General features: G+C 43.5%; 2 protein-coding genes across 3 annotated transcripts; one reads left to right on the top strand and one right to left on the bottom strand.

The window, feature by feature from the left end:
* Positions 1-822: 822 nt before the first annotated feature.
* ranbp9 (RAN binding protein 9) lies at positions 823-17,927 on the top strand. Of its 2 annotated transcripts, none has more exons than XM_026313982.2 (14): positions 823-1,484; positions 3,850-3,961; positions 4,711-4,763; positions 6,680-6,847; positions 7,016-7,038; positions 10,053-10,240; positions 11,903-12,015; positions 12,358-12,466; positions 12,681-12,835; positions 12,999-13,152; positions 13,466-13,587; positions 14,050-14,201; positions 14,378-14,489; positions 14,647-17,927. In XM_026313982.2, exons 1-14 carry the CDS (start codon positions 1,268-1,270, stop codon positions 14,775-14,777), a joined length of 1,809 nt encoding a protein of 602 aa, XP_026169767.1. In that variant the 5' UTR covers positions 823-1,267; the 3' UTR covers positions 14,778-17,927. The 2 variants fall into 2 exon arrangements, with proteins under 2 accessions (XP_026169767.1, XP_026169768.1); XM_026313983.1 differs by having other exon boundaries at positions 824-1,484; positions 10,056-10,240; positions 14,647-17,924.
* A 174-nt stretch (positions 17,928-18,101) lies between these two features.
* On the bottom strand, positions 18,102-21,478 carry nol7 (nucleolar protein 7). The gene is made up of 8 exons (XM_026314079.2): positions 21,252-21,478; positions 20,907-20,967; positions 20,677-20,732; positions 20,562-20,587; positions 20,384-20,456; positions 20,023-20,144; positions 19,627-19,704; positions 18,102-19,206 (listed from the first exon to the last, which is right to left on the bottom strand). The coding sequence occupies exons 1-8, from the start codon at positions 21,434-21,436 to the stop codon at positions 19,133-19,135; spliced, it is 675 nt and encodes a 224-aa protein (XP_026169864.1). The 5' UTR covers positions 21,437-21,478; the 3' UTR covers positions 18,102-19,132.
* Between the last annotated feature and the right edge of the window lie 75 nt (positions 21,479-21,553).

Below are 21,553 nucleotides of genomic sequence, written 5' to 3'. Positions count from 1 at the left end.
CCAGGAGGTCAACAGGTGATCACATCTTTCATTGTCGACATTATCAGCGATTTCAGAGAAAACAGTGTTTCTATAAAAGCTGGTGGCTGTTGGAGGTTAATGTTAATGTATGTTAATATATTAGTATCTGGCTCTGATCAGCTAAACACAGAAGAGTGTAAAAACCTTAAGCTCTAGACCATCCAAACTCTGCTGGTCATGATGATATTAATGATGGAACAAATAATGCTCAGAAATGCACCCTGTGGACATGGTAGAATTACCAGCTGGGTTACATTATTGTAAAAATAAAAAGCTGAAGTAAAGCAATTTATTCATCTCAAAGGACAGCTGCTGTGTTATGGCTACCAGGTTGTACCACAAATATAAGAATTAAAGAGTGAAGTACACAATAACTAAACCTAACTCAAATGTAACCAGAGAAATTAGACTAAGAGCAGGATCATTTATGTCTAATATGTAGGCTAATATACAATCCTAAAATAATTTCTAGTATGTTCCTAGTCACATACATAATACACAACAATCACTCAGAAGCTCTTCTACTCTTTGGATTGACCTACTCCTATTTCTATTTTATTCCTATTCTATTTCTCCCACTTGGATTGAATTAATCTTCTCACTTATGCACATATTGTGTGACCAGCACACTGACACACTTTACATTGCAAATTAGGCAGATAATGTTAAATAATGTTATATAGAGAGAGTTGTCCTGGAACACAACCAGGTAATTATGAGGCAGGATCATAAATAATAAATAATAAATAGAAGTGGCTGTATTTATTTCTCGTTCCCATAAGAAGTGAGTGGAGCAGCTCTCAGCCAATCAGATTTGCGGATAACGCTCCGACAACAAACAAAAGAGGCTCAGCTCAGCTCATTACACTTTATCGCTCCGTCTACTTTAACCTCACCTGCTACCTGGCTCCTCTGTCTTTTGACGACTTTGTTCGGATCCCGGGCGGCACGGCGTCTTGTTCTGGTGCCTGTGCTTCTGGCTTTGTGTCCGCTAATGTCAGCCTGAGCCATTTCAACGATCGCTTTGCCCTCGGTGGCCAAGCTAAACGCGTTAGCTCCGTTAGCTCCGTTAGCTGCTCGGCTAACCAGCTCTGGCTCTGCGACCAGCGAAGCCAGTTAGCTTAGCCTGCTAGCGAGCTAGCTTTGCTAACCCCCCCTCCCCTCCGCCAAAACTTGACACGGAGTGACACAAGTGGATCTGGCTTGTTGCTGACAAGCCGTTTATACTAAAACTCGTGTCGTAGCCATGTCTGGACAGCCGTCCGGCTGTGGGTTTCTGATGTCGGTTGTCGTCCACGGAGACTCGGCTCTGAACGAGCAGGAAAAGGAGCTCAACCAGCGGCTGCGGCGGCTCTATCCAGCCGTTAATGAAAACGAGACTCCGCTTCCTCGATCCTGGAGTCCGAAGGACAAGTTCAGCTACATCGGACTGTCTCAGAACAACCTCCGTGTACACTATAAAGGTATGGCACACAGGAACACACCCGAGTTTGGCACTTTATTGCCCGGTGCTGGCGTCAAACTTAGCCGCTATCGTTAGCTTAGCTTGGCGGCTAGCTAGCTGCCGTTGTGGCTAAAAACAAAGTAGGCTAAGCTAGCTGCTCCATCGACAACAAGGCAGAGGACATCTTGCAGCCCGAGCAGCTGGAGAGGTGTTTCCACGGCCGAACCTGACCCAGTAGCTCGTTAGCTGCCCTGCTAACGTTAACTAGTCTGTCAGCTCTGTGAACTCTCACCAGTTGGCCTGATAATGTGTCTGTGGAAATACAACAAATCACTTGTTAGGCTCGATGGACCGTGTAACGTTAGAGCTAATGTGTAATAGCATCATTAGGTGATTAAATGTCACAGTGTCAGAGAGTTAGTCAGGAGAAGTGACAGGCCCCAGGTGGAGTCAGCAGAGCATCGGGCTGTGTAGTTGAGGACTTAATACCAAGTGTATTGCCTGACATTCAGGTTGGACTAGTTGCTTAGTAAAGCTACCAAGAAGGTTTTTGGTGCAGGCCTACAAGAAAAAGGTGCAACTGTGCTTCCTGGGTGTGTTCTACTGTTCTGGGTCTGACCAGGCCTCCACAAATACTCTTCCTTGTTAGAACTAGAACGTTCTCTATTTGCACCTGACAGTCTGTTCAGCAACTTTAGCATTGAAGAACCAGAAACCTTTACTTTTAGCAACCTCCAGAGAGTGGAAGGAGAAAACTCTACAGCTGTGTGAAGAAATCCAGGCCATTTATGGTTAACTGTGTTTTCTTATGCTAAGTGGCCTGGTATTTGGATCACACTGACATAAATAAACTGATAATGAAAAGAAATTGGCCTGGTCTAAAATAGTCCTTGGGCTAAGCTGCCATCACAAACACAGTGTGAAATGTCAGATTGTTGTTATTTTAACTAAAAGTAAATATCCAAATAACCAGGCCTGCTGTATATTTACCAACACAACGAGGAACATGGCAGTACTTCATTGATTTAATTAAAACAGCAAAGATGACGAGAGTGCATTGGTTTTCAGTACTTGTATCAAAATATTTGCTGCTCCTTTCTGATATTAATTACAAAAAATGTGGGATTTCTGAGTGGTGGTTGACAAAAACATCTAAATAGGTCAGGTTGAGCTGTAGGAAATCAGTATTTTCCACTGTTCTAACATTTATGCATCAAACAGCACAGTTATAACTGTTGAAAATAAACATTATCAGACTCCTATGTAGAACTAGATTAGCTATTTAGAAAATTCATTGCTGTATGTAATGATCACATCTTGCATCTGCCAGGTGAACATGGTGATTATATGGTGTATGTCAAGAAACTAGCAATAAGTAATTTTGATGACACCACATATGTCAGAAACATTTGCTAAATCTTAAGTTTAAAAATAAAAAAGGAATCAACATTTGTCAATTGCAGCTTTTCAAAAGAAAAACAGGTGTTGCTCTTATCTTTGTTTTGTGAGTTAATATATTTTGAGTTTGGGGGTTTTCTGATATTTTATAGATTGAAACAGTAACAATCTAACAATTATGAACAGATTTTTGACATTGGAAATAAAATAATGTTGCCACCTTAGCTTTGAATGCAGTCTCTGTGGGTGTGGTGTAATTGTTGTTCTCCTCACCCCAACTGTCTGTTCATCTGGAAACAATTTCGCCACGAGAAGAAATGTGAAATGGAGATGAGACGTTTTATTTTAGTCCATCTACATCAGTTTCTGTTCCAGATTTGATGGGTATCATTCAGATCATTTACACCTGCTTTTTCAAATGGACTCTTGATAAACAAACTTCTAATGAAAAGCTGCTTCCTCTTAAGACTGAACAGTTTGAAGAAAATAAAAAGAGAGAAGAGCTTTTATTTTATTGCCCATAGTGAATAGTTGACCACAATCATCAGTTTATAAATTACACTGGGTTTTTGTACCATTGTAAACTGTTTTGAGCACTGGTGTGAGCGTGTTTGTCTCGAAATCAGCATAAATTAGGAATTTAAAGAACTGATTAAAGACAAGTTAATTAAACAACAATAAAATGATGATTTAATTTAAAAGTGTGGAGCAGCTGTGCCTGTCTGTTGCTATTCAGTGATTGGCAGATTGAAAGCACCTGTTCAACTTGGACATCATCACTTCACATGTTTTATTGATTAAATTATTAGCATTAAAGGCAAGTGAACAATAAAAGACAGAAATCTGAACTAATCCTCATCTAATTACCTGTGGTCTGTCTTCATATTCAGAATTTTCATCACATTATGATTAATAAGCAATCCATTAAGTTTCCATCTGTAATAACATCCCTATTGTTCTGGTCTTTGTTTTACCCTCACATGAAGGTCATGGCAAAACCCCTAAAGATGCAGCGTCTGTACGGGCTACCCACCCCATCCCAGCCGCCTGCGGGGTCTACTACTTCGAGGTGAAGATCATCAGTAAAGGCCGAGATGGGTAAGGACACGGAACCACGCAAACCGTTTATTCTGGATTATTCAGTTCATGCTCTGTGTAACAATGAAGTTAATGTCATTAACATTTATTTGGATTTTTTTGTTGCTTTGTACTGTCTGTAATGGGAAACAAGTTAAACAACCTGATTCAGAAGTTCAATTAAATATTTAAACATTTACAGCCACACTATCAGATTGACTCTGAGGATACTGATGTCACTAGGTCTGTTAGTTCAGCACATAAGCCTCTACCAGGGCTGCATTAAAGGAATGTTCAAATCATTACTGATTAATATACTGCTTAATTTCTACAAACATAACAGGAAACACTATCCTATCCTGTCACGATATCCAACAGTATAGGGTAACATCTTTAAATGACTTCTATTTCCACTAAGAGTCCAAAGTATTGTTTAAGACAATGAAAACTAATGAGTCCTCACATTTGAGAACTAGGAGCCATAAAATGTTTATTTGTGCATAAAACTACTTAACTACAGCTGTAACTTCAGCTTCCTCTGTAATTTTATAGACATTGATCCCAGGACCCTAATCATTTTTGTGCAGCGATAAAAGCATAATATGCTAACATTGTATGGTAAAATTACAACCAAGCCAGTGTTACAGCCTCAGGCTCTGTGTGTGTGTGTGACTGTAGACAATAAGATATGGAAAATGCTGAGGTGCTCTTCTCTCTTTTTTTTTTCCTGTGGACATGTACAAACACACTGTCGACCTTCTGTTCCACAGGTACATGGGCATCGGCCTCTCAGCTCAGGGTGTAAACATGAACAGACTCCCTGGTAAGACAACCCTCTGTGTGTATTTTATGTCAGTGGTTGTTACGTCTGCCTCTGGGTGTGGTGAGAAGAAATTCTGTCTCTACTTTATATTATACCAGAGACCAGTTGCATTTGTGTTGCTGCCATTTTGTCTGAACTTACTGTCTGTCAGAGATAATGTAATAAACCCACATGGTTCAGGAAAATAAACGTGGTACCTACACGTCATCCACCGTGCACTTATGGTCCACTATAAAAACAAGAAAACTAAGTTATTGACATAGATTCAAGAATCTTGAATTTCTGGTGCCGGTGAATGATTTTATTTAACAGACAATGTGGAAAATGACTTTGAGATACCTGCATGCATGAGATAATGTAATGGCACTCTGCACTTTTGGCACTTCAGCACAGATATTAGTCAAATTGCAATGGAAGTTTATAGGAAAACGTCTTTAACCTGTTGTATTTCCCCTGTAAGTGAGTATGGTGACTCTATAGCTAGTGCTATCACTGCCTTCATTGTAAAGTCTCATGAAACAGCACTCACCAGGTCAGTAATGTGAGTCTACAAGAGACTCAGAACAGACATGACTTCAGTCAAATCATTTTTCACACAAGACGTCAGCCCAGCATTCATCTGAGGTTATCAGGCCAAACAGGAGCCTCGACACCCCTTCACTAGTCTGAGAACCGGACCCACCCAGGAGCTCCGGTCTCTCCGTGCAGAGATAACAGGAGGCCCAGAGTAAGCCGAGTCCCAGCTGATGGATAGATGCTAATGAAGATTCACTAATTGTGAGGAACCGATGTCAGGCGGCTGCAGAGCTAAGTGCTTTCTCCCAGTGTTGAATGTGAAAACAGCAGGATTAACTCTGCAGCTCAGCAGTAACTCACAGGATCCTGCTACTTGGTTTGTAACAATGAAACAGCCCTGAGGCCGTCCAGGCTGCAGCAGAGGTGTCTTCTTCTTCCCCTCTCACTGAGAAATTCTTCATAGGCAGTAAAATATATACATGTTTTCTCCTTTTAACTAGAGTGGAGAAACAAAATGAATTGTACCTTCCGGATGCCAAAGAAAGAGATGAAGGTCAAACAGTTTAAAAACAAATGGGAGGATATCCACGTTCCTGGAAATAGTGAATGAGTCGTGTCCTTCTGCAGTCACAGTATCCTTGAGCAAGGCATGGAGCTGCTGCAGATGTCTGCTGGCTCAGTGTTGTGTAGCTGTGTCCATGTTTAAAAAAAAAAAAAAAAAAAAGTTTCAGTTTTACAGCCCCCATTGGTGACAAAACATCCGTTTTTACTGAAGCTCAACAAACAGCGCTTCTATTTGTGGAATAAGTAACTTTACATGTTTTAAAAAGCAAAGCTTGAGTTTCTGACTCTGCAGTGTTGCACATCTTCCCCACAAAACCACAACAGCAGAAGGTGGTTAAAGCTGGAACTGGGCAGTTTGATTGTGTTGCAGTGAAACTCTTCACTGATACCACAGCTCCCATCAGACCTCCTGAATGACATCACCAGCCATTATTTCTGACAGTGTCGCTTGATGAAGCGAATGCTGCAGCTTAGTTTAAACTGTGTGCCAGAAGGATTCACATACATTCAGTTTTATTAACATTAATCTGTGGAGGCTTAGTTCCTCCTCAGGAGCTTTTTGAAGTGTGGGCTCTTAGTGAGAAAACTTGTTTCAAAAACACAGGGTGGAAAAACGATTCTTGCAAAGGTTCTGCTGTTCTGTGTGGCCAGTTCCTGTTTGTTTCCAGTTCAGTCCTGTGTGTCAGGGTCACACTGTCTGTGGTGCTGCTGGTGTCTCCTGCCTTTGACAGGATTTCATTTGAATGTGGCAGAAAGAACCATCTGTTGTGTTTTTACACCTTTCCAACACCTGCACAGCGTTCCTGTTCTGACACCTTTCTATTCACATCCCTCAGGTTGGGACAAGCACTCATATGGTTACCACGGAGACGACGGCCACTCCTTCTGCTCGTCTGGCACCGGGCAACCCTACGGACCCACGTTTACAACAGGCGACGTGATTGGCTGCTGCGTTAACCTCATTAACAACACCTGCTTCTACACGAAAAACGGCCACAGCCTAGGTAGGTGACCGTGCTGAATGAACCCTGCTGACGTCAGGTGGCAGAGTGAGGTGATGGTAACCAGATTACCCCTGTACATGTAAACACCCAGACTGAGGCTTCTTGCTATGTGCAGACATAGAAAGGACTGTTCCCCTCCATGCTGACACTTTCTGTCTTTCTTTGCAGGTATTGCCTTCACAGACCTTCCAGTAAGTGCACACATTTTGTTCTCTCCCGTGGTATAAAGAAAGTTTGAGTGTCATGACTTTAAGTTTGTTAGCAGGACGTTAGGGCATTAATGTGTAAAAGGCTGGCTTCAGTTCCATATGTTTGTGAGTATGGGGTGCATGTAGATTCACAATGTAGGTTTACAAATGTGCAGGAACAAAAAATGTTATAGTTCCTCCAGGATGCCGACCGTAGTCAAATTGATTGGAGGTTTAGAAAACTTGTGAGCTTCAGATGTGGATGAGAGCTGGATTTAAAAAAAAAAAAAAAAAAAAAAAATAGATTGGACACATGGGGGAGAAACAAGTTTGGACAGATTTCACTCTGGTAACACCTGAGGTAAGGTATTATAATAGGTGAAATCACATAATTTGAGGTGTTAGGTTCAGCATGCAATGACAAATATGGTTATGCAATGTATCAGAGCAGTATGTTGTGTCCTGTTTGCTCTTGTGAAATATGGTTGAAGTGAAAACCCTTCATTTTAATGTTGTTTACTGGCTGTGGAGTCAGTTTCAGCTCAGGTTTGCCTCCATATAATATGTAGACAGCAAATGAAATGTACTTTACTGATGAAGCTAAAATGTCTTGGGCAACTTTAACTGAGGCCTGAGGTTTTCTACAAAAATGAGTTTCATTATTAAAATGTGTAATTGTGATAAATGGGTCTCTTGAAGAGGGAAATACTATGTAAAGAATGAAGACTGTTAAATGCAGTGACAGACTCAACAAAGTTGTTGCAGCTTTATTTCATCTTTGAGCTCATTTTGGTTTTGTAGCTTCATTTTCTGGTTCAATTGTGCTTTTCCCATTCTCTTGTTTTTTCAGCTGTAGCAGGCAGCTGTTTCAGCAAAAAGGCCCAATAAACCTGATGCAAACTACCAATACATCATGATACACAGAGTTAGTGAGTAGCTGGTGGAGCATTTAGCAGCTAATGAGTCAGGTATTTCTCGCTGGATTGTTTGGGACTGAAAAGACTGAAGAGAGAGGGTGAATATGGGACTTGAGTTCATCAGGTCCCTGGAAACATGACTCACAAAACTTGTCGCTCTGTGTTTGTTGGATGTGTAACAGATCATCTTAAACAATGACAGTGTGTGCTGCCAATTAGTGGCCCAGAAGTTTGTTTTTGAGAGTTGAGAAAGTTCTTGCTGTGGTGAACAGGACATCACTGTTTCTTCGCTCTGTTATGGCCTATTGCGAGTGTCACTCCCGTCCCCTCGATGCTTCATTATGTAAACAACTCCCACACCAAATGGACCTTAATTCCAGTGGGATTCGTGCATGTATTAGCTGCATCGAAATGTTGAGGAGACACTTGTTGGTTGGAAAATGACAATGGAGTGAGTTTTGAGGGAGAAGAAAATAAGAGTTTTAGCTGCAACAATAATCCATTGAGCAGCAAACAGGCTGGGCTGTGAGCCAGGCATTCATGTTCCTCAAGGGTTTTGCAGTGAAGTGCGTCACCTCAGCACGACTGACCTTTGTGGTTATTGGACCGTGACAAAGGCAGCGCCGAGACACACACACTCACCTTTGTACTGCTGTCGACTAATTTATTCCCCAGCCCCAAACCTACTGGTTTAAATCAGCTCCTTAACCCAGGAATAAGTCTAGGCCTAGTCTGCCCTTACTCTAGTCTTACCATGTTCTACAGCTTTTTTTGGTTACTGCTATTGTGGAAGATGAGGATTTAAAACCTTTAGTGCCAATTTAGCTGTGAATGTCTTCTGTCAGTCACTGCTTCTGGTCGGGTCAAGGATGGGATTAGACTGGTCGGCTGTTAGAACAACACCCTTACCTCATGTTTCTGTTAGCACAGTTGTCAACAGGGACGTAACTAATGCAAAACAAAAGCTGGACATGTACTTGGCATGTACCCTTTGGTATTAGCATGCAGCATGTCTATAGCTTGTGAAAGCTCCCAGTGGCAAAATAAGTATCGTTTGCTAAATCTATATTTTGAGGATTGTTTTCAGTGGTGTTTGAGTCTCTGCTTTGTCTCACAGTGTCTCAGGCCTGTGTATGTTTTGGACCTGGTGGTGACAGGTCTTTGTTCTGTGACACTGTTATTACCAAGGCCTTGTTGCTGTTTGGCTCATCATTTTGCATTTATAGCCTCGAAGAGGCTGCTGATATTCTGTAAATGACATGAAAACACCAAAGCACATTCTTTCAACATCCACAGCCTATATATCATCTTCCACTGTGTGATACGGCTCCATTGTTGTCCAGGAACCATTAAAAACACAGCGGGTGACGTGTTAGTTACCATGAAACACACTATAGTTTGTTTTGGCTCAGTCCCAATTCTGTCTACTGAGGTGAGATTGATGCTGCTCTACAGGTTGTTGTAGGCTGATGTGGAGAAATAACCACTCTGATATCAGCGTGTTAGTGTTTATGCAGAGGTCAAACGATAAAGGAACCGCTACTGGCAATCTTTAAATGCTTCGCTGTTGACTGGAAATAACACAGATCAGATGGATTGTAGTCTCTGACTTATTGTTGGGGGTGGGAGGCAGATATTTCCTCCTGTTTGTTTGCTAGAAACCAGTGGGCACCAGTTTTGAAAAATGTATCTCCATTTTTAAAACATGAATTTATATATTTGCAAGGAGAGCTCACTGCAGCTGTTGTGACACAGTATTGATCCCAGAAACTCCATTCCTCTGAAGGTGTGGATGCTATAGTGAGTCAGAGATCCACCCATCCGTAGATTGGAAAGTTGAGCGCTACTTACGGTGCAGACCAGAAAGTGATCCAGTCAGTAATCGCAGTGCCTGGACATAAACTCCCTGAGTCATTAGTCAGTCTGTCTCATACCTGCTGGCAGTTTTAAGGAGTACACAAAATTGTAGCTATTTCCTGAAATGTTTGGTTTTCCTGTTTTTCCTCTCATTGTTTCCTGTGTTGATTTATTGTCCAGATTATGTTCCCAGGCTGCTTTTCCTCTGTCTTCTGGTTCTTTATTGTCTGTGTCTCTCTGCTGCAGCCAAACTTGTACCCGACTGTGGGTCTTCAGACTCCAGGGGAGGTGGTGGACGCAAACTTTGGCCAGCACCCCTTCGTGTTTGACATTGAAGACTATATGCGTGAGTGGAGGACAAAGATCCAAGCCCAGATCGACCGCTTCCCCACTGGAGAGCGTGAGGGCGAGTGGCAGTCCATGATCCAGAAGTAAGACGACTGTGTAACCCTGCTTGGCCTGTTTTAGCTTTGGAATAATGGTTTAAATGATTTACGGCCCGAATGTCCAGGTAGCACAAGACCACCACAAGCGGCACTCCAGCGGTTTGGTTATTTCCTGATCTTGAAAGTTGCTTTGCACGTCTTTGTGGTGTGTTGCTGCCAGATGCACAGCACATGTTGCACAGACGGGAGGAGAGACGTAAACAGTCATTTAAACAGTCATTTACCGTATATGAGGCAGTGCAGAGCAAGTTGTTGGTATCTTGGTGGAAAATGTCTCTTAGATCTTGCAGCACTGAGATTAATCAAAACCAAATTTATTTCTGCTGCAACACAGAAAATATGATACTAGATAGAATAATACGAACAATCTAAATAAATCATTTTAATGAGTCATCTACAAGACAGTAGATGAGTTTAAAATGAATGTATATTAACTTTAAAGCAGGAATGCCCATAAATCAGTCTGCATAAGCGATTATGACCCACAGTATCTCTGGTGTCCACAGCAGCTTTATAATGAATGACAGGCTTCTCCTTCAGTCCATTAAATCCCTGCAGGACACGTGTTGATAAATCTGCAGCGTCCGATATGAGAGGTGCTGCGTCAGTGCCATCACGCACGACTGCCCACTGTGTTTACCTTTATTAAATTGCATGCAAATGAAACCAGGCTGCTACGCACTAACCCATTCCAATACTACACGTATCTGACTGACTCACTCTTCTGCTAAGTGGGCGATGTCAGATTACTGTGGTTCACCGATGCCATGTGTCAGATCTTTTGTTCTTGAAATGCAGTGTCACATTTAATTATATCATAGGATTCAGACACAGTAGACTTATCACTTTGTCACGTGCTTGTGGTGTTGATCATCTTTATAAACACTCAGCATTATCACTGATGCCTTTGTTTCACTTATGGGCAAATATGAGCAGTATGTGGTTTAGGCCTGCGCTAGTATGGAGATTATTAGGTATTGTTGGTGACAGCAGGTTATTGCTGACATGATGAGGATCAAGGCCCAGATGGACCAGCTCCCCATCAGAGAGCAGGAGCTGTGGGACTCGGTTTCTCTTCATGTCACGGCCCGATGGGATTAGCACTCTGCTGCTATGATTACTTGTGCTGAATGGATTTAATCTCTGTTTGATGGGGATTGGGGTTGATGGAGGGTGGAGTGGAGTCAGTGCCTTCAGCCTGAAAAGTCACAGCCTGGGATTGGAAACAGGAAGTTACTAAGCTCAGACAGGAAGTCCCATTGTGTTTGCAGAGAAACGGTGATATGATCAACTTGTGCGGGCTGCTGATCTCGAAACTCCCATATCATGTACACACAAGGATAATTGAGTTTCATTACAACTTTGGATGTGATTCCCACGGCAGGTTGTGCGATTATTACCCAAAGTGTTTATTGTGAAGCTTCATTTACAGACAGTTTACTGATTTTCTTCCTCAACTTTTGACCTGTAGTTTTCTAGATGTGTGACACAGTTTTCCTGCGGTGACGTTTCAGGTGCACCCCCTTTCTGTCATTAACTCAGGGAGGACAAAGTTATCAGACCTGATCGAAGTGTTTGTGTGTCCAGATGTTATGACTTACATTTATTCCTACTGCTGTGTCTAAGGACTGTTTGGTTTGGTTTCAGGATGGTGGCTTCCTATCTGGTGCACCACAGCTATTGTGCCACAGCTGAAGCCTTTGCCAAATCCACCAACCAGGCCGTGCACGAGGAGCTGGCCTCCATCAAAAATCGACAGAGTGAGTCTTCTCAGTCGGCATGTTAGGGATTTATCTGGTTTTTTTTTTAATCATTAAAGAAATGTATGCTTTAATAACATGTTATAGTCGTGTTCACTTAGTGCCTGTAGGATTACTGGCCTGTTTTTTCAATAGATGGTAGCAACGTGTTAGAAAATGGACAGACCAAACTTAAAACCTTGTTAAATTGTTCACAGGTTTAATCTTTTTTCTGTGAGCAAGTAAAATCATTTAGCTCATTGAAATCTGTAAGAAAACACAGGGACAGCACACACACATCATCACACTAGTGATATATAGTGTGAGCATTGTCTTATATTACCTTTCACTGTTGCTTTGCAGAAATCCAAAAGCTGGTGTTGTCAGGTCGAATGGGTGAGGCCATTGAAACCACCCAGCAGCTCTACCCCAACCTCCTGGAGAGGAACCCAGACCTTCTGTTCATGCTCAAGTACGACCAAGGCTGCATTCGAATGGTTTTCCCACTTGTATCTGTGAAGTGTTTGCACTTTGTTTTTGAAAAAGAAGCTAATTTATTTCAGCATATCTCAAAAAATGCAAATTTAAAGTACGAATGGAAGAAAGTAGGTTTTGTTGTCCTGTTTTCTTCCTGTCATCTCCCTTTCATGCTCTTTGATTTCCATGTCCTCCCCCTCTGCTCATAGGGTGAGACAGTTTATAGAGATGGTGAATGGGACGGACAGTGAGGTCAGGTGTCTGGGAGGTCGCAGCCCAAAGTCTCAGGACAGTTATCCCGGCTCCCCCCGGCCCTTCAGCAGCCCCAACCACAAAGGCAGCAACTCCCAGCCCTACCTCACAGGTACGTCCAGCTGGGCTCCACATGTTCTCACAGCAAACGACTGTAGTGACTTCCAGCTCCGGCACATTCACACAGCAAAGCTTCTATTAGTGATGCTTAGGGGAAACTGTTTTGAAATTTTGACTGTAAAAAAAAAAAAAAAAATGTCCGTTTTTCATTTTAGGGTTCGACAGTAACTGCTGTAATGGCGTGACGTCTAATAAGAGCCACAGCTCGTCCCCCCACAGTCACAAGCCCTGCCCCCCAGGCTCTGGCTCCACCCCCCCAGCGTCAGACATTAGCCTCAACGGGAGCCGCAGCCAGCAGCCCTTAAGCAGGTACTGAGATCTCAAAATAAACTCCTCCTTGCTCAGATAATTCAGTTTGGATGGAGCTCATCGTTCTGCTCCGAGGCACTGTTAGAGGTCTTACCTGGGAAAGTCCAATCAAACTTAAATTCAGAAATCTGTCCTGCACATTGGTACAGCCCTGAGGTCATTCTGTAAATGCCCTCAGCTGTTCTCAGGAACTGCTTTTAAGAGGCGTGTTTTCCAGAAAGCATTTTACACCAAACACTCTGTGATGTTATGTTACCCAACATCACTTACTGTGTTCTGCCACAGATACTGATGCCTGTGTCTTTTGTTTCAGTAATGATGTGGATATGGAGGTCGACCACTTCACCAATGGAGTGACAGAATCAGCCTCTAATGGTTTCCTCAACGGCAGTTCTAAACACGCCACCGAGCCCGACGACTGTGACGCAGATATGGGTGGGTAGAGTGTGTCTGTGTGTGTCTGTGTGTGTCTGTGTGTGTCTGTGTGTGTCTGTGTGTGTCTGTGTGTGTCTGTGTGTGTCTGTGTGTGTCTGTGTGTGTCTGTGTGTCTGTGTGTCTGTGTGTGTCTGTGTGTGTCTGTGTGTGTCTGTGTGTGTCTGTGTGTGTCTGTGTGTGTCTGTGTGTGTCTGAATCAATAACATGTTTCACTACATTTGTACGATGGAATACAAGCCTGACTGTTCCAGCAGCCTCTGGCAGAAGTCTGCCCTGCCTTTTCTCTTGAGCAAACATTATTTTGTGTGTCAATGTGCTATTTTTAACATGTTGTGGCCATCAAAGCTCGGAGGCTCGTCCTAGTCCCGCTTGAGTTCGTGCTCCAGGTAAATGCCTGTAGTGTAAATGTATCATCACGTTCAGCCTGTGTTAAAACATGCCCAACCGGCTGTGGCTCTGCAGAGGTGGAGTCCACTCAGTCCAAGAGGCAGCTGTGCGGCGGCAGCCAGGCGGCCATCGAGAGAATGATCCATTTCGGCAGGGAGCTCCAGAGCATGAGCGAACACCTCCGCCGCGAGTGTGGCAAGAACTCGACCAACAAGAAGATGCTCAAGGTAAAACAGGAATCACCACTTTAACCAAAACATTACAGCCAACAGGCAGCTCTGATGGAGCGTTTAGGGCCTGTGAGGGTATTTTCCAAATGCTGCAGGAACCTAATATCATTGCTGGACTGTGGTGCGTCAGCGTTCTTCAGCATGAACAGTATCTGTGCTGTCTCCTGCTGCAGGATGCATTCAGCCTGCTGGCCTACTCAGACCCCTGGAACAGCCCCGTCGGCTACCAGCTGGACGCCATTCAGAGAGAGCCGGTCTGCTCCACGCTCAACAGTGCAATATTAGGTAAGTCCATCCCAACGTTATGAAGTGTTAAATATGTTGAAATGTAAAACGTTAAGAATTACCTTAAATTCTATCACTGCAGCTCAGCAGCATCAGATTCTGTTTGTTTAAAGCCTCTTCACTACCTGACACTGTTCTTCTTCCTCTTTCTCTTCAGAAACTCACAACCTGCCCAAGCAGCCCCCCCTGGCCCAGGCTGTGGGTCAGGCCGCCCAGTGCCTCGCTCTCATGGCACGGACTGGCAGCGGCTCCTGCGCCTTCGCCTCTGTGGACGATTATCTGCACTAGCCCCGTGTCCCCATGTATACACACACACACACACACACACACACACACACACCCCGAGGACCTGTCCAGAAAGTTCTCCGTCCACCTCCTCCATCAGTGTAGTTATATCTGCACGTTAACAAGTAGTACTGAGTTAACCATCTCCCTTGCTTCTTGTTCTGCAAAGCGACACCAACACCACTGAGGACCAGGAGTCATTTCTGGGCAGATCTTCAGCGTGCCAACATGACACACACACACACACACACCACCTCCCTTTCCATCGTAAGTGTGAAATTTTGCCTCCACCTTGGTTGGCGTTGGAAACCACCTCCTCCAGCCCTCCGAGGCTCAGTCTGCATCGGCCTCACTGACGGCGGAGGACCAGCCAAGAGTGGCCAGCTTGAAAATATTGGACACCTGAACTTGGTGCACTCGGCGCAGATACCCCGCCCCATATACCAGGGTCATCAAACTAGGACAGACAGACCAGCAAAAAGCCCTGGTCAAAGAGAAATGGCAAACTTAAGAAAAATAACAACAAAGAGACGACAACAGACGAGTGACTGCCATGGTTGACCACACTTTACTGTGGTCCCTGTAAACCTGGCTCACACACACAAAAAACACGCAAACAAGCGAACACAGAGGCAAGCTGGTTCTGATACCAGACCGGACAGTTCCTCTCCACTGAGGCTTGCCAAGCGCTCAGACTGCAACCAACACGAGGCTCCGTTACAGCCTGACCCCCCCCCTTCACCCCATGCACCAACTCCCCCTCCACCCTCCACTGACTTCAGGACAGCGGCGGTGACGCATGTGGACTCGGGACTTCAAGGAAGCCAGAGAGAATCTACAGTCTTGACTTGACGCTCCCTGTTTTTAATCTTTTATTTTGTTTTTCTTGGCTGAAGTGTGTGGGAGGGGCGGGGGGCACATGGTCACCTGGCTCTTGTTTTGTTTTTAGTTTTTCCAGGTTTACAAGGCATGGTGCAGACGACGACGATTATCATTATTATTATTCTAATTATCATATTAATTATTGTTACTTGCATTCACAGTATATTTGTTAAGCGCCAGCAAGAGCAAGTTCACCAACTTATAATAAAGGTCCCGATTCCACCGATAACCAGTGACGAGTGTGTGTACATGTTAACGTTTATATATGGATCTAACTAAAAGGAATTATATCAATATAGCGAGATATTTAGGTATCAAATGAAAAGAAGTCATGGAGGGGGCAGTTCTTTGTAACGACACCAGTGACCCTGAAACGTGCTGGTTCTTCCTAACCTGTTTAAGTTTTTATTTGCTGTTTCCTGGAGTACAGGGTTCCTACGCAGGGGAAAGCTGATGTGTTTGACCAGGTATGTAAAATTCCTTTAACACTGATATAGTTTCTCTTCACTGCAGCACAGTTAAATGTGGCAAGTCTGGAAATCTTGAGATATTTCTGGACAAGTTTTGGATTTTCTGGAATGGAAACCTTGTGTAGGAACCCTGTGATGAGCCCCATTTTACTTGCTAAGCCCCCGTCTGCACAGCAGGTTTGATGCAAACATTATTTTCGTATCAATGTCTGTTAATCACAAAGAACTCAGGAGCCAAAATGTCCCTTTGTTCCTTCTGCTTGGGTTCCTCCCAGCAGCTCACAGGCCCCACACCTTGATTACAGGTGGACTGTTTTTGTTTTTGTTTTTTAAAGCTTCATACAGGCAGGCTGTTTGTAGACTTGAACTCAGATCAGAAAACAAGCAACAGCAGAACTGAGTGGGGCTCATGCTGAGCTTTGTGTTGGACTTTAAAGTCGAACTGAAATTGGAAATCTCAAACAAGATATTATTTTTGGACGTATTTATGCAAATAAATAGATTGACCTTTAAGTAGTGGTGACCTGGTGCCCGTCATCTGTTTCCTTTTTCCAAGCAGCTGCAGTAAACACTGGACTAACCAGCAGCACCAGCTCTTTACCTACTTTTACCCTCGGCACTACGAACTAGATTTAGTGCTGCCTTCACTGATATTGGCTTAAAGTAGTGACAAATCACTCCCCATAGGAAGTGAACACCGTCATAGCAGAAAAATGTTCAACACACCTTTGACAATTCAAATTAATGAATTTCAGTACGACTTTAGTTTTTGGTCGACCTCAGACCAGCTCAGTCGCAGGTTTGTCAGCTCTGTGACACTCCCTCGTAGCGTTTTGTTTTCTCAAGCTGCTGCTGAAAAACAATTCAGGTTTGAAACATGCTGAAGTCCACCTGTCTCCAACAACCGTATTTACCCATCATCCCCCACTGGCTTTCAGTTCTGATCCTGGATCCTTGTCTGGCTTCTTAGTGCTCAAAGCAGAAATCACACCCAGTATTGTCGACTGCACTGTGACTGCCACATTTACAAAATAAAGAACCAAATACTTAGGAAGTCGACGTCACAGCTGTTTGTGGCTGCCTGTTGCAGAGAAACAGAAATGCTGAGGCTTTTGTTCGACACACCATCATCTAGTTCTCCAGAGGTCCAGAGCAGACATTTCTCCTCATGGTGGATCTGAGCTTTTCTCTTTTCTCCACCTTTGTTTGGTTTTCCTCATTACTTTTCTTTTTTTTTTTGTTTGTTTTAGGATTGCGAACAGTCACGGCATCGTTTAGAAAACTTCTTAGACAAAGTGTCTGTTGTCTCTTTCTGAGTAAGGTCTGAAACCTATGCATGCCATAGTGAAGTGCTGGTAAGATCAAGTTAGATGTCTCTTATTTTATTCTTTTTATTTCTCCTTCTTTTAGCCAGTTCAGTGTATAAGGAAGATGTCAACCAGTAAGTTGTCCACTGCTGACTGTGTGTCCATTTGGAGAAAAACAATGTGCAATTTGTGTGAGGGTGAAAAGATTTATATTAAAAATGACAAAAGCTCATAGTCCTTGTCTGGATGCTGCCTGACGCCTGGATCTAAACTCTGTCTCCTGCTTTTCAAACCAGTTTTCTCTGAGTTTTGATGAATAACAGTTTCACAGTTTGGTTTAACCCTAAATTAACATGTTGTTAAAAGATGATGCAAAAGTTTGACCCCCTCCATTCAAAATAGATGCTGATGTTGCTCCTTGTTCTGTCTGTTCACTGATCTGAACTAAACCAGGAAGATGAGCCACATACATATGTCAAACAGCAGGGACAGACGGCATCGGAAATGGGTCATTGTGTTTTGATTGTCTTTTAAAATGTGAAACTAGTGGTAAAATTGTTATTTAGCATATGAAACATTTAATTGTCACAGGAGGAAAAAAGTAATGTCAGTTTTTGACTGTTGTGATGCTGAAACAGTGAATGAGGCACTTGTGTCCTTCAAGAATCTGGACAATCGAGTTTTTATTCTGGATTTTAAAAGTATTTGAAGATAAAATAGACAAGAGTGTTGAATAATGCAACGGTTCTACAGAAAACAGGTGATTTCAATCTCAGATCTCTACAATTCACTTCTGAATATCAGCTTATTATCTACAGACTCTGTCTTTTGTAGTAATGATAAAAGAAAACAATTACAAGAGAATGTACAACAGACTAACGGTGCAGGAATTATGGGAACAATGTCAGTCTGAATAAACGAGGTCCACCATGGCCCCGGTCTCAGCTGACATCTGTTTACACTGGGGAACAAGAAGAACTTTGAATTAACAGTTTATTTCTGCTGTGCTCGACTGGATGCACTGATGCTGAGAAAACTTAAAGACCTGATGGGTCTGAGGCTCAGAAATTCCTGCACCATTAATCTTTTAATATTGAGATCATGAGTCCACATATTTTTGTGAATGGAAAAATGTCCAAACACAGATCAGGCTTTAGAACCCAAATAATCCATCTGCACATGTTCTGCTCTTTAGGGAAGAGATTTAAGTGTTGACATGTCAGGAAATGTCCAGGTTCACCTTATCCTAAAACCTTTTAAATGTTTTAATGTGAGATTATCAGAACTGCATTTATGGATGTTACATAGAGGAAAACTGAGCCAACTGTCAGTGTGTTTGAGGACAAGACCAGTTACTGAGTCCAAATCCCATCCAGAGACTGACGGTACCAATGAATGTGGTGTCGTCATCGTAATGTGTGTGAATCCAGAACCTGGTTTAGTGTATTGGTCTGTGCTGTAAACCTCCACTGTTGTCCAAAAACTATTAAAACCAGCTCCAGTCATTGTTGTGAGCAGAGAGAAGCTGGTTGAGCAGTGAAGTCAGAGCAGAGACCAGTAGACTCTTTCTTCCTTCAGAAACTGTGAGAAGCGACGGCCGTTCTCAGAGTCTGGGCCTGGTTTTTGGAAAAAGATGAGCCTCCCATTTTTTAATGAGGCAGAACCGCTGGTTCTGGACAAGGTCTGTTGAGACGTCCGGTCAGCAGGACGGAATCTGCTGCTTGTGGATCCACCTCTTCTTCAGCTTCTCTGCTTTGGCTTTTTCCTTGGAGGCTGGACGATCAGACAGAGGTGATTAGAGCGAGTGACAAAGCTGTTATCGCTGTAAAGGTGCTAATGTTTCCCCAATAGCACAAAACCGAAATGCTGGACAGACTGAAAACTTAAACTGATGTTGGTGCTAATGGTTCATCCTGACACAAATGTCTGAACCAAATTTAAAACCAACCCGTCAAGTAAATGGGGTATTTCACAGGAGGAATCATAACGTAGCTACAAGAAAAGCCATGGGATCACTGGAGCTGTTAGAAATTACTCCTGAAAGATCTGCCACAAACTTCATTCCAGCCAATCAAAGCTGAGGAGATATTTCACTCTGGAGTCAGTAGGATTCAAAACTGGTGGTTGGCCGGTAGCTACCGGAAGGCGTCAATAAAATCTTAAAACATCCGTAGCTGGTTCTGCCGGACTTACCCCAGCCTTTCTTGACAAACTGCACTGCTGCACTTTTTTTCTTCCCCTTCTTGCTCTGCAGGGAGAGCAGCTCGTTACCTGAAAGCAGAGGAGCAGAGTGTAAAACATGTTCAGCTGGAGGAAAAGGTTGAGAGTAAGAAGCTGTGAATGTTGCCGCCTTCCCCACATCAGGAATCCCAGGAGAGCGGACGCCTCAGGGGGAAGAGACGGGACGTTGCTGTAGCAAAGCTCAAATTGAGACAGATCATCGTCTTTGCAGACTACTACCACAGAGTGTAGCTCGCATCTTTTTAATCAAACAGGAGGAAACGGTACATTACTTAGTGACTAAGGGTTTTTAAAAACACACCAAAGACTCCACCATCACGTCATATCTGAGTCAACGCTGCTTCTTACTTGTGCTCCTGCAGCTTCCGGGTCCGTACAGTCTGGACTGGATGAAATCCATGGCTGCCTGCTGCTGGTAGGACACAGACGCTCGATCCTTCAGGGTCGTCACCGTGTAGTTTCCCTTCAGACTGACACAGGAACGAGACCAGTTTCACTCAAAACCAAAACATTTAGGTGCCTAAATCTGGAGACAGTCCATGATGCTCTAACTACTTCTGCTCTTCTGAGCATCTCAGGCTTCCTCAGCTCAGTGAGATGCAGTTAAATCCTCAGGAAAAACAGCGAGGGGACTCAGGTGTGATCGTTCTATTAAACTTCAGTGTAAAGTGATTAATGACGATCAAATGAAGAGATCAGGTTTACGTACTTCCGGGCACGTGGCAGTTTTCTGCTCCTCTTCTTTTGCTTCTCCCTTCTCTCCTCCTCCTCCTCCTCTTCAGCTGAGGGGAGCAGGTTAAATGGGGAAAGAACGTACGTTACAATGATGTGCTCCACACAAAACATTCAACATGTTCTGATGCGACAGAAGGACGAGAAGCTTTTACCTTCGGCTTCAGACGGTTTCTGCTTCCTGGAAAATGAAGCAGATACAAACATTGACTGAGCAGCGATGGAGCAGATTCAAACAGCTGCACAGTGAGTCATGGCCAGTGAACTTACTCTGAAGGAACCGAGTCGATTTCCTCCAACACGTCGGCTGGTAAGAGTTTTCTTTTCTGTGGACAATGGCAGAAAGAAGAGAGACCGTCAGAGCTTTAACTGTGGAAGATTCATTCCAACACAAATTACATATTGATCTACTCAGCACAAATACACAGTTGATCGTTACAGTGAGTGAAGGCTTATGATCATTTCACTGGTGCACATGTTTTACCACAACAGCCACAAACCTTCTGTTCCTGGAACAGCTCCTGTCTCTTCCTCCTCTTCTCTTTCAGCAGCTGCTTCTCTCTGCAAACATGACACAGCTGGTTGGCCTCACTGAAAACAGCTGGCACACAGATGTTGTCCTGGGGTCACGTTAATTGAGACGACACCGATTTGGTGGACACACCCTCGCGTTTTGTTAAATAAGGAGCTGCTTGCTGGTCAAATGTGTGCGCCGATGTCAGAAGTGACCCATAACAAACCAGATAATGTACATACATAGCTGATTATAATGTGTTTCTACTTCTCACTAACTGAAAAACTCATAAATACACGTATTTCGGAATGAAGCTAGCGGTGTTAGCTACCTCTTGACTGTGTCCAGCGCCCGTTTCATGTTCCGTAAAGCCTGAGTCTTGGAGTCTTCAAAGGTCACCTCTTCGGGCGCCTCGTCGTCACTGGACTCCAGCATTAAACTTAAACTACCCGCCAGTTTCTCGCTGTCTGTTGCGTTTGAAGCTGAACTTGTTTCCCCACGTTGTTTCTTCGCCATGTTTGCTAGTCACACGACGTCATCAAGCCGCGCCACACCGTTACGCTAGAAGAAAGGGACCGGCGTGACGTCACGTCTGCCCTCTAGTGGCGAAGAGAAGGGTCACAGCCAAAAATT

This window comes from Mastacembelus armatus, chromosome 17 (genome assembly GCF_900324485.2).
Source record: "Mastacembelus armatus chromosome 17, fMasArm1.2, whole genome shotgun sequence".
NCBI lineage: Eukaryota > Metazoa > Chordata > Actinopteri > Synbranchiformes > Mastacembelidae > Mastacembelus > Mastacembelus armatus.
The sequence above is the reverse complement of the archived record's forward strand: the minus strand, read 5'-3'. Positions and strand labels throughout refer to the sequence as shown.

What these genes read in the sequence shown, in the direction of transcription:
- ranbp9 (XM_026313982.2), top strand. Translation starts at nt 1,268, where the DNA reads ATGTCTGGACAGCCGTCCGGCTGTGGGTTTCTGATGTCGGTTGTCGTC. An exon ending in CCTCCGTGTACACTATAAAG is followed by an intron (nt 1,485 to 3,849) that starts GTATGGCACACA and finishes CCTCACATGAAG; the next exon opens with GTCATGGCAAAACCCCTAAA. An exon ending in CTCCCAGCCCTACCTCACAG is followed by an intron (nt 12,836 to 12,998) that starts GTACGTCCAGCT and finishes TTTTCATTTTAG; the next exon opens with GGTTCGACAGTAACTGCTGT.
- nol7 (XM_026314079.2), bottom strand. Translation starts at nt 21,436, where the DNA reads ATGGCGAAGAAACAACGTGGGGAAACAAGTTCAGCTTCAAACGCAACA. An exon ending in GCGCTGGACACAGTCAAGAG is followed by an intron (nt 20,968 to 21,251) that starts GTAGCTAACACC and finishes TCATGTTTGCAG; the next exon opens with AGAGAAGCAGCTGCTGAAAG. An exon ending in AAACTGCCACGTGCCCGGAA is followed by an intron (nt 20,145 to 20,383) that starts GTACGTAAACCT and finishes TTCCTGTGTCAG; the next exon opens with TCTGAAGGGAAACTACACGG.